The following is a 13,018-nucleotide window of genomic DNA, read 5'->3' as shown; positions in this document are numbered from 1 at the left end:
ACCCTAAAATTTCAAGATTAGGGTAATTTGGCTTAATACACCCAGAAACATGACCTAAAGTGTTTTATTAATTTAAACTCATTTAACAGATAGGTATTAAAAGACTATTATTATTTTAGGATTTATTTTCATGTATGGGAGGGAGATCCAAAATCAGAATAGTGATAATCCAGTTCTATTCTTTTCTCTCTTTTTTTTTTTTGTAGTTTTAATTTAAATTCTAGTTAGTTAACATATAGTCTAATACTGGTTTGGGGAGTAGAATTTAGTGATTCATCACTTACATATAACACCCAGTGCTCATCCCAACAGGTGCCCTCCTAATACCCATCCCCCATTTAGCCCATCCCCCACCCACCTCCCTTCTAGCAACCTTCAGTTTGTTCTCTATAGTTAAGAGTCTCTTATGGTTTGCTTCCCTCTGTTTTTTCTCCCTTTCCTTATGTTCATCTGTTTTGTTTCTTAAATTCCACATATGAGTGAAATAATATGTTGTCTTTCTCTGACTTATTTTGCTTAGTGTAATATACTCTAGCTGTGTCCACATTATTGCAAATGGTGAGATTTTATTCTTTTTGATGGCTGAGTAACATTCCATAGCACGTATGTGTGTGTATATATGTGTGTGTGTGTGTGTGTGTGTATATATATATATGTGTGTGTGTGTGTGTGTGTGTGTGTGTATATATATATATATATATATATATAATGTGCCACCTCTATGGACATTTGGGCTCTTTTCATAATTTGGCTGTTGTTGATAATGCTGCTATAAATCATGGTGCACGTGCCCCTTCAACTCAATATTTTTGTATCCTTTCGGTAAATACCTAATAGTGCAATTGCTAGGTTGTAGGGTAGTTCTATGTGTAACTTTCTAAGGAACCTCCATACTGTCTTCCAGAGTAGCTGTACCAGTTTGCATTCCCACCAACAGTGTATGAGTGTTCCCCTTTCTCTACATCTTGCCAACAACTGATCAGAATTGATGTGGAGCTTTGGCAAAAGGCCCTGAACCACCTCACAAAAGGACTGAAGGATTCAAGGATGTTTAGCAAGGGGAGGAGAAGGCTTAAGTTGGGCCCCTGTAGTTCTCTTTTCATATTTGGAGAGCTTCACTGGCTCAAACGATAGAATTAAGATTTGACAGTATGAAGAGTCAAATTTGGTATTAATATGAGGTACTTTTTCTTTTTTTTCTTCACAAATATCATAGTTTAAATATAAAAGTACTTGCCAGACAAAATGGTGAAGTTATTATCATTGTAGTTATTGCAGTAAAAAAAAAAACAAAACAAAACAGTGTCTCTAGATGGAAACTAAACTTACAAATGGTTTCCGGAACATCCTCTACTTCAGCAACTTTTCACACTGTGTCTACAGTGTATTAATGTTAACTCACATTTTCCTCATTATGAAACCAAAGGTTTTCCGTCTGTGCTTCTGTCTTAAAATTTGGAGTGTGTTCTAGTCAAGGGAACTTTATCTCCTCAGTTTTTAATAATCTCACCTGAAATTTGAAAGGTTGAGATTTAAATTAGTTTTTAGGAGCTGTTTTGTGGGAAGGGGATGAACACTCACTTACTAGAAAATAAAACCTTTGTGTGTCCCTGAACATTTTGGATAGAGGTATGTAGCTAATTTATTTAGTGAATGAATACATAAGTGATAAATAAGAGAGAAAAAAATTTGCTTCTCTTTCCTTGGAATGTCTGTTAAGTATTTTGTGTAGACAGGGTCTGCTAGTCTGAAATATTTGAGGAATACGAAATTTGCTTTCGTAGCTTGTCTGGGTTAAAAGAGGATCAACAGTATCGTCATCTGCACTGGACACATCCACGGGAAAGAAGCAAACATGTGTTATTTTCAGTCACTTACCTTTGGATTGTTATTGTCACCACAGACTCCTGACTGAGATCTTCATGTTTCTCTGTCTCCTTGTAAAGTTCACTTGAGGGTAGTTTGATTTTCCTAGGCTACTCCACATATTTATCCTTTGGGGGAAATGCCTTTATACAGGTTTAGAAACAGATCTTCACTTCTTGGTCTCATGTAGCGAGATGATGTAAATTAAGATAGCAGGCCAGTGTTAGAAACAGGGAGCCGTGGGGAGAATGGCAAATTGAAGAGTTTGTCTCCATGTAAACTAGACAACTGATACTGTGTATTTCTTTGGGGGATGTTAAAGAAGTTACTGTGTGCTTTCTTTGCTTTACTTCTTATTTTGGGTGGGCGGGGGAGGGAATTTTTGAGTGTAGCTGATACACAATGATACATTAGTTTCAGGTGTACAACACGACTGGAAATCTCTCTGTTAGGCTGTGCTCACCACAAGCGAGCTACCATCTGTCATCACACAACATTACTACAATATCACTGGCTCTGTTCCCTATGCTGTGCCTTTTATTCTCGTGACTTCTGTTCCATCCGAAAGTGTGTACCTTCCACCCCCTTTCACCCCACACCCTCCACCAGCCATCAGGTTGTTCTGTGTTTATAGGTCTGATTCTGCTTTTTGTTTGTTCATTCATTTATTTTAGATTGGTGGGTGGAACGTTTTTATATCTGTTAAAAGCTTGATCAATGTATTGGAAAATTTATCCGTAGCTGTCATTTAAAGGTGGTTAGGTGTAGATTACCGTTGACTCCATGTTAAAGGCTTTTACGACAAGGTGAAGTAAAACGAACCAACATAAAACACCAGAAAGTGGTGATTGCTGTCTTCTTTTTCAGGTTATCTCCCCTCCAGAAGGCAGAAATAGTCGACGTGGTTAAGAAGCACGTAGGGGCCATCACTCTTGCCATCGGGGATGGTGCCAATGACGTTGGGATGATCCAGATGGCCCACGTGGGTGTGGGAATCAGTGGGAACGAGGGTATGCAGGCCACCAACAACTCAGATTTTGCCATTGCACAGGTCAGTGGTGTGGGCACGTCGAGTGCATGAGGTCTACCCTACTCTTTAAGCTGCTCTTCATACGCAACTACCAGAACATTTGGGGTTAAGTTTTGTCCTTATACAGTTTGCAGCAAAAAGGTTTTTCTTGAGCAGTTATGGATTTGGTCCGACTGATACCACTGAGGGTCTGTAGCTCTGCTAATATAATCTCTAAATCCCCAGTCTCTTCAATCTGTAATGTGTGCTTTACTTTGTGGCATCTCTTGATGAATATTTCTTGAAGACTTATAATCTCCCAATTTCTGCTTTTTAAAAGTAGGCACCGCCCCTTGGCAGATCTGAAAAAAATAGACTGTATATTTTAGTGTAGCTTCACAGCAAAATTGAGCAGAAGATATAGAGTTCCCATATATCCCCTGCCCCTACCCCCACCAGCCTTCCCCCCGCCATCAACGTCCTCTGCCAGAATGGTACGTTTGTTATAACTCATGAACCTACATTGACACATCATCGTGCAAAGTCCACAGTTTACATTAGGGTTCACTCTTGGTGTCGTACATTCTGTAGGTTTGGAGAAATGGATAAGGACAAGTATCTATCATCACAGTACCATACAGAGTAATTTCACTTCCTTAAGAGTCCTCTGCACTCTGCCTATTCATCGTTCCCTCTACACTAACTTACTTTGGCAACCACTGATCTATTTACTGTCTCCATAGTTTTGCCTTTTCCAGAATGTCCTATTCATACAGCATGTAGCCTTCTCCAACTGGCTTCTTTCACTTAGTAATATGCATTTAAGTACCCTTCATGTCTTTTATGACTTGATAGCTCATTTCTATTTAGCGATGAATAATATTCTACTTTCTGGATGTACAATACTTTGTTTATCCATTCAGCTACTGAAAAACATCTTGGTTATTTCCAACTTTGGGCAGTTATTAATAAAGCTGCTACAAATATCCATGTGCAGGTTTCTGTATGTGGACATAAATTTTCAACTCCTTTGGATTTATACCAAGGAGTGCAACTGCTAGATCATATAGTAAAAGTATAAAAGTACGTTTAGTTTTGTACGAAACTGCCAAACTGCCTTCCACAGTAGCGGTACCATTTACTGGAATGCATTTAAGAAGAGTGATGTACAGCCTGTGATGTACAGCCCCTGCGTATCTGTAATATCCAAGCTGTTTAATAAGAACACTTCCTGCTTCTACATATTAATATTTTGACTTTTGAAGAATATTTTAATCAATGTAAGATCAGCTTTTAATGGATACAATATTTTCACCACAGTTGAGCAACTAACAAGAAGACTTTTCATTCACTCTTGGTGAATTCGGGAGCCACATGTAATTCTTGAACAGCTCCCTAGGAATAATCTCATACTTTGAGTAGAACATCCCTGCTGGGGCTATTCTTGTGGTGGCTGTCTTTGAGAGGCTAGATGATTTGGTACCCTGCCCACAGGTAAGCAGGTGCCCGAAACTGGGGTGGTAACAAAACGGATTCCTAGGATTCTACAGCATAGATGAAGAGTGTATTACCCCAGTGTTTGAATCAGATCCATTCTGATTAAGTGTTCTAGTTTTACAACAGGGAAAACTAAGGCTCCTGTGTGCTAGAGTATCTGGGTTACGAGAAGTGTCAGTCAACTATGATCAAAGCACCTGTGTCTGTAAACAGGGAAATGACCACACCAAACTCTCCTGATCCTGTCCTAAACTGTTCTAAATGCCGTCGGGATACATGCTTCTGATGATCTCAGCAGTTATGTGACATAAGCCTTGAACTGTTAAACACTGTGCACACGCTAGGCTGGCCAGTTTCAGCTATCCTGGGGATCCAGGGAAATATTTCTCCTTTTTTGGCTTGTTCTTTTTAGATTCCACATTGTAAGTGAAATCTTATGGTATTTATCTTTTTCTGTTGGGCTTATTTCACTTCACACAACACCCGCCAAGTCCATTCATATTGTCACAAATGGCAAGAGTTTATTCTTTCTTATGTCTGATATTCCCATTACACACACACACACACACACACCCCACATCTTCCTTATCCATTCATCTATTGATGGACACTGAGGTTGCTTCCCTATCTTGGCTATTGTCAGTAACGCTTCAGTAAACACAGAGGTGCATATATCTTCAAATTAGTGGTTTTCTTTTCTTTGGGTAAATACACAGTAGTGAAATTACTGGATTGTATGGTATTTCTATTTTTAATATTTTGAGGAGCCTCCATACCGTTTTCCACAGTGACTGCACCAGTTTGCATTCCCACCAGCAGTGCTAGAGGGTTCCCCATTCTCCACATTCTCGCCAACACTCGGGATTTCTTGTCTTTTTGATTCTAGCCATTCTGACAGGTGTAAGGTGATATCTCATTGCGGTTCAGACTTCCACTACTCTGATGATTAGTGATGTTGAGAATCTTTTCATGTGTTTGCCTGCCATCATATATCTTCTTTGCAAAAGTGGCTATTGTCCTCTCATGTTTTAAAAAAGTACTTAAAAACCAGTTAACATACAGTGTAATATTAGTTTCAGGTGTAAATATAGTGATCCAACACTTCCTTCCATTCAGTACCCAGTGTACATCATAACAGGTGCCCTCCTGAATCCCATCACCTATTTAACCCCTTCCCCCACCCACTTTTGCCCATTTTTAATTGGATGTTTTGCAGCTTTTTTGGTGTTAGGTTGAGTAACTTCATTATATATTTTGAATATTAACTTCTTTTCAAAGACACCATTTTCAAATGTCTTCTCCCACTCAGTAGGCCTTTTCATTTTGTTGATGGTTTCCTTTGGTGTGTAAAAGATTTTTGTTTTGATACAGTCCCAATGGTTTATTTTTGCTTTTGTTTTCCTTGCCTGGGGAGATATGTCTAGAAAAGTGTTGCTAAGGTCAATGTCCAGGAGATTACTGCCTTTCTTTTCTTTTTTTCCTTTTCTCAAGTTTTTAAATTTAAATTCCAGTTAGTTAACACACAGTGTAATATTAGTCAAGGTGTAGAATTTAGTGATTCATCAAATACAACACCCAGTGCTCATCATTAGTGCCCTGAGTTTCAGGCCTCACATTTAGGGCATTTTATTTTGAGTTTATTTTTCCACATCATGTAAGAAAGTGGTCCAGTTTCATTCTTTTGCATGTAGCTGTCCAGTTTTTCCAACACATTTTTTTGAAGAGACTTTTTTTTCCCCACTGCATATTCTTGCCTCCTTTGCTGTAGATTAATTCACCACGTAAGCATGGGGGTATTTCTCAGCTCTCTATTCAGCTCCACTGACCTGTGTCTATTTTTGTGCAGTACCATACTGTTTCCATTACCACAGCTTTGGAATATATCTTGAAAGATATATTGGTCTCCTTTCTCAAGACTGCTTCAACTACTTGGGATCTTCTGTGGTTCCATACTAACTTTAGGATTATTCTATTTCTGTAAAAAATATTTAGTATTTTGACAGGGATTGTATTGAATCTGTAGATTACTTTTGGTACTATGGACATTTTAACAATATTAATTTTTCTAAATTAACGGAATATTAGCATGGAATAGCTTTCCATTTCTTTGTGTCTTTTTTAGTTTACTTTATCAGTGTTCTATAGTTTTCAGAGCACAGGACTTTTGCCTTTTTGGTTAAGTTTATTCCTATGTATTTTATAATTTTTAAATTTAATTCTCAAACAATTTTTCTTAATTTCTCTTTCTGCCACTTTGCTAATAATATATAGAAACACAACAGATTTCTGTATATTAATTTGGTATCCTGCAACTTGCTAAATTAATTTATCAGTTCTAATAGTTTTTTGGTGGAGTCTTTAGAATTTTCTATGTAGAGTATCATGCCATCTGCAAATACTATCAGTTTTGCTTCTTCCTTATCAATTTGGATGCCTTTTATTTCTATTTCTTGTCTGACTGCTATGGCTGGGACTCGCAGTACTATGTTGAAGAAAAGTGGTGACAGTGGACATTGTTGTCTTGTTCCTGATCTTAGAAGGAAAAACTCTCAGCTTTACAGCATTCTGTATGATGATAGTTGTGGGTTTGTCATACATGGCCTGTACATACATGGCCTGTATTATGTTGGCATGTGTTCGCTCTAAACTTACTTTGTTGAGTGTTCTTATCATGAATGGATGTTGTATTATATTTAATGCTTTATCTTCATCTATTAAGATGATCATATGATTTTTTCCCTTCATTTAATTAATGTGGTGTGTGTTGATTTGTGAATACTAAACTATTTTTGCATCCTTGGAATAAATTCCACTTGATTATGGTGAATGATCCTACTATATTTAATGTATTGTTGAATGCAGTTTGCTCATATTTTGTTGAGGATTTCTGTGATCTTTGTTCATCAGAGATATTGACCTATAGTGGGGTTTTTTTGTGTGGTTTTTTTTTTTTTGTAGTGTCTTTGTCTGGTTTTCGTATCGGGGTAGTGCTGCCCTCAGAGAATGTATTTGGAAGCTTTCCTTCCTTTCAGTTTTTTGGAATAGTTTGAAGAGAATGGGTAGAGTTCACCTCTGAAGCCATCTGCTCTGGGACTTTTGTTAGGAGTTTTTGATTGCCAATTCAATTTTGTTACACAATCTTCCAAAAGAAGAAAGAATATTTTTAGGAATTTATTTCTCCTAGGTTGTCCAACTTCTTGCCTTATAATTTTTTATAATAGTCTCTTATAATCCTTTCTATTTCTGTGATATGTTATTTCTCCTCTTTAATTTCTGATTCTGTTCATTTGAGCCCTCTCTCTTTTTTCCTTGATGGAAAAAAGACTGGCCAAAGGTTGATCAGTTTATCTTTTTAAAGAACAAGGTTATGATTTCATTGATCTTTTCTATGTTTTTTCTTGTTTTTCACTTATTTCTGCTCTGGTATTTATTATTTCCTTCTGCTATGTTTGGATTTTGTTCGTTTTCCCTTTTAGTTGTAAAGTTAGGTTCTATTTCTTGAGGTAGGGCTATATTGCTACACATTTTCCTCTTATAACTGCTTTCACTGAGTTTCAAGGATTTGAGGCCATTGTGTTTTCATTTTCATTCCTCTCCATGTATTTTTATTTTCCTATTTGATTTCTTCATTGGTCTACTGGCTGTTTGGTACCATGTTGTTTAGGCTCCATGTGTTTGTGCTTTTTCTAGTTTTTTGTTTTTTGTTTTTCCCTTGTAATTCATGTCTAGCTTCTTCATATCAGTCGTAGTCAGAAAAATGCTTAGTATGATTTTAATCTTCTTAAATTTATTTAGACTTGTTTTGTGGCCTAACACATGATGTGTCCTGGAGAATGTTCCATGTGCACTTAAAATGAATGTGTATTGTTACTGTGTTGTTTTTGGATGGTATTTTCTGTATATATTTAAGTCCATCTTGTCTAATGTGTTGATTTTCTGCCTGGGTGATCTATTCACTGATGTGAGTGGGGAATTAGAGTCCCCTACTATTATTTTATTGCTGTCAAGGTTTCCCTTTGTGTCTATTAATATTTGCTTTATTTAGGTGCTCTTATGTTGGGTGCATAGATCATTACAACAATTATATCCTCTAGTTGTATTGATCCCTTTATTATTATATAGTGCCCACTCTGTCTCTTGCTCCAGTATTTGATTGCAAGTCTATTTTGTCTGATAGAAGTATTGTATCCCCTCCCCCAGACTCTTTATTTTTTTGACTTCCATTTGCATGGCATATTTTTTTTTCCATCTATTCACTTTCAGTCTGTATGTGTCTTTAGGTCTGAAGTGAGTCTCTTGTAGGCGGCATATAAATAGGTCTTATTTGTTTTATCCATTTTGTCACCTTATGTCTTTTTCGAAGTGTTTTTGACTGTTTACATTTAATGTAATTATGGGTAGGGGTGCCTGGGTGGCTCAGGCAGTTGAGCACCTGACGTCAACTTAGGTCATCGTCTCACGGTTTGTGGGTTTGAACCCCACGTTGGGCTTTGCCCCTATAGTGCCAAGCCTGCTTTGGATTGTCTGTCTCCCTCTCTCTCTCTGCCCCTCCCCTGCTCACATGCATGCTCTCTCTCTCTCAAAAATATATACTAATAAGTCACTAATGCAGGAGAGTGAACTGATTCATGCTCAGGCCCCCATTAACAGGCTATTTCACAGCAATGATAATACTTTTTTTCTTTTTTTTTTAATGAAATTTATTGACAAATTGGTTTCCATACAACACCCAGTGCTCATCCCAAAAGGTGCCCTCCTCAATACCCATCACCCACCCTCTCCTCCCTCCCACCCCCCATCAACCCTCAGTTTGTTCTCAGTTTTTAACAGTCTCTTATGCTTTGGCTCTCTCCCATTCTAACCTCTTTTTTTTTTTTTTTCCTTCCCCTCCCCCATGGGTTCCTGTTAAGTTTCTCAGGATCCACATAAGAGTGAAACCATATGGTATCTGTCTTTCTCTGTATGGCTTATTTCACTTAGCATCACACTCTCCAGTTCCATCCACGTTGCTACAAAAGGCCATATTTCATTTTTTCTCATTGCCACGTAATATTCCATTGTGTATATAAACCACAATTTCTTTATCCATTCATCAGTTGATGGACATTTAGGCTCTTTCCATAATTTGGCTATTGTTGAGAGTGCTGCTATGAACATTGGGGTACAAGTGGCCCTATGCATCAGTGCTCCTGTATCCCTTGGATAAATTCCTAGCAGTGCTATTGCTGGGTCATAGGGTAGGTCTATTTTTAATTTTCTGAGGAACCTCCACACTGCTTTCCAGAGCGGCTGCACCAATTTGCATTCCCACCAACAGTGCAAGAGGGTTCCCGTTTCTCCACATCCTCTCCAGCATCTATAGTCTCCTGAGTTGTTCATTTTGGCCACTCTGACTGGCGTGAGGTGATACCTGAGTGTGGTTTTGATTTGTATTTCCCTGATAAGGAGTGACGCTGAACATCTTTTCATGTGCCTGTTGGCCATCCGGATGTCTTCTTTAGAGAAGTGTCTATTCATGTTTTCTGCCCATTTCTTCACTGGGTTATTTGTTTTTTGGGTGTGGAGTTTGGTGAGCTCTTTATAGATTTTGGATACTAGCCCTTTGTCCGATATGTCATTTGCGAATATCTTTTCCCATTCCGTTGGTTGCCTTTTAGTTTTGCTGGTTGTTTCCTTTGCTGTGCAGAAGCTTTTTCTCTTCATAAGGTCCCAGTAATTCACTTTTGCTTTTAATTCCCTTGCCTTTGGGGATGTGTCGAGTAAGAGATTGCTACGGCTGAGGTCAGAGAGGTCTTTTCCTGCTTTCTCCTCTAGGGTTTTGATGGTTTCCTGTCTCACATTTAGGTCCTTTATCCATTTTGAGTTTATTTTTGTGAATGGTGTGAGAAAGTGGTCTAGTTTCAACCTTCTGCATGTTGCTGTCCAGTTCTCCCAGCACCCTTTGTTAAAGAGGCTGTCTTTTTTCCATTGGATGTTCTTTCCTGCTTTGTCAAAGATGAGTTGGCCATACGTTTGTGGGTCTAGTTCTGGGGTTTCTATTCTATTCCATTGGTCTATGTGTCTGTTTTGGTGCCAATACCATGCTGTCTTGATGATGACAGCTTTGTAGTAGAGGCTAAAGTCTGGGATTGTGATGCCTCCTGCTTTGGTCTTCTTCTTCAAAATTCCTTTGGCTCTTCGGGGCCTTTTGTGGTTCCATATGAATTTTAGGATTGCTTGTTCTAGTTTCGAGAAGAATGCTGGTGCAATTTTGATTGGGATTGCATTGAATGTGTAGATAGCTTTGGGTAGTATTGACATTTTGACAATATTTATTTTTCCAATCCATGAGCAGGGAATGTCTTTCCATTTCTTTAAGTCTTCTTCAATTTCCTTCATAAGCTTTCTATAGTTTTCAGCATACAGATCCTTTACATCTTTGGTTAGATTTATTCCTGGGTATTTTATACTTCTTGGTGCAATTGTGAATGGGATCAGTTTCTTTATTTGTCTTTCTGTTGCTTCATTGTTAGTGTATAAGAATGCAACTGATTTCTGTACATTGATTTTGTATCCTGCAACTTTGCTGAATTCATGTATCAGTTCTAGCAGACTTTTGGTGGAGTCTATCGGATTTTCCATGTATAATATCATGTCATCTGCAAAAAGCGAAAGCTTGACTTCCTCTTTGCCAATTTTGATGCCTTTGATTTCCTTTTGTTGTCTGATTGCTGATGCTAGAACTTCCAGCACTATGTTAAACAGCAGCGGTGAGAGTGGGCATCCTTGTCGTGTTCCTGATCTCAGGGAAAAAGCTCTCAGTTTTTCCCCGTTGAGGATGATGTTAGCTGTGGGCTTTTCATAAATGGCTTTTATGATCTTTAGCAATGATAATACTTTAAGCCACATTTTGTTTTCCTCCATCTTGCTTTGACCCAAGAGCAGCTTTGACTGTAGAGATGTTATGCCATGGTGTGTGCCATTTTATACTTTTCCAAGAATGAGTGTTAGCCCAAGAACTGTAAATGGACATTTTCCTATTTCTGCCCCATCTGTCTCCAGTCTTTTGTATGTATTCTACAACAGTGGGTCTAACAAATACTTTGCTGTTTCATTTGAACTTGCCCTGATTGTTGTTTCCTTCTTTTAGTTTAGCTACTTGGAGAAGCTTCTGTTGGTTCATGGAGCTTGGAATTATTTTCGAGTGACAAAATGCATATTATATTGTTTCTACAAAAATGTCGTGTTATATGTTATTGAGGTAAGAAAAGATATGCTTTCTTTCATGAAAAAGTTAGGTCTTTCTTTGACATCATGTATGGCAGTTTAGTGTTTTGTTTTTTTCCCCATATTTGTATCATTTAAATTACCATTACACAATTCTGCTTTAGGTTTTTGCTCAAAGTTATTTGGTAAATTTGAGTCTTCTAACCACCATCCTGACTTAAAAAAGCATTTGTATAAGCCTTAAATTTGGCTATGGAAAAATACTGTTTAGTATTTTACTTTGAAATAATTATGGATTCACAGGAAGTTCCAAAAATATTTTTTAGAAGATCCCATGAAATAGTCACCCAATTTTCCCCAAAGATAACACCTTGAATAACTCTAGGAATTATCAAAACCAGGATATAACTGACTGAGATTCATACTTCACAAGCTTTACCCACACTTGTGTGACTCTATGTACTTTTATCCATGTGTAGATTGATATAACCATCACAGAAATCGAGACACACCACCCCACCTCGGCCCCAATGATACAGACCTGTTCCATCACAAGGATCCCACTCATGCTACCCCTTTATATCCACATCAGCCGTAGCTTCTGACAATGACTAATCTGTTCCCTATCCCTATCCTTCTTGTTCTTTCAAGAATGTTCTAAAATTAAGGGTGCCTGGGTGGCTCAGTTGGTTAAGCATCAGACAAGATCTTGATTTTGGCTCAGGTCATGATCTCACAGTTTGCAAGATTAAGCCCAATGTTGGACCCTGCACTGACAGTGCAGAGCCTGCTTGAATTTCTTTCTCCCCCTCCACATGCTTTCTCTCTGTGTAGTATATAACCTTTTGAGATTGGATTTTTTTTTTAGTCAGTATAATTCCCTTCAGATTGATCCACGTTGTTCCCTGTATCAATCATTTGTTCCAGACCATAACATTTATCACCCACTTATTGAAGAGCATTTGTATAAAGATTTTGGGCAAATGTAAGTTTTCACTTATTTAGGACAAATGTCCAAGAGTACAATTGCTGGATCATATGGTAGGTGTATACTTAGTTTTTTTTTTGTTTTTTTTTTTTTTTTAAAGAAACTCCCAACTATTTTCCAGAGTGACTTTACCTTTTTCGATTCCTAGCAGCAAAGTATCTGTTATTTTGTTTCTCTGGATCTTTCCCAGCATTTGATATTATCACTATTTAGTATTTTAGCCATTCTGATAGATGGTTAGTGGTATCTCATTGTGGTTTCATTTAATTAAATTAATTAATTATTTTTATTTATGTTAGAGAAAGAATGTGAGTAGGGGAAGGGGCAGAGGGAGAGAGAGAAAGAATCTTAAGCAGGTTCAACTCTGGGACTTGATCCCATGACTCTGGGATCATGACCTGAGCTGATATCAAGAGTTGGACACTCAACCAACTGAACCACCCACGCAGCCC

The 13,018-nt window shown here is 37.8% G+C and overlaps 1 protein-coding gene across 1 annotated transcript in view; it reads left to right on the top strand.

The window, feature by feature from the left end:
• Nucleotides 1–13,018, top strand: part of LOC122480745 (phospholipid-transporting ATPase IB-like) — a 182,842-nt gene that overhangs the window by 80,531 nt on the left and 89,293 nt on the right. The window contains exons 23-24 of the mRNA XM_043575520.1: nucleotides 2,734–2,917; nucleotides 11,502–11,612. Coding sequence (XP_043431455.1) covers nucleotides 2,734–2,917; nucleotides 11,502–11,612 — 295 coding nt within the window. The remainder of the gene's footprint in view (nucleotides 1–2,733; nucleotides 2,918–11,501; nucleotides 11,613–13,018) is intronic.

Source organism: Prionailurus bengalensis, chromosome A1 (assembly GCF_016509475.1).
Source record: "Prionailurus bengalensis isolate Pbe53 chromosome A1, Fcat_Pben_1.1_paternal_pri, whole genome shotgun sequence".
Taxonomy (NCBI): Eukaryota; Metazoa; Chordata; class Mammalia; order Carnivora; family Felidae; genus Prionailurus; species Prionailurus bengalensis.
This window is presented reverse-complemented; position numbering and strand designations above follow the sequence as displayed.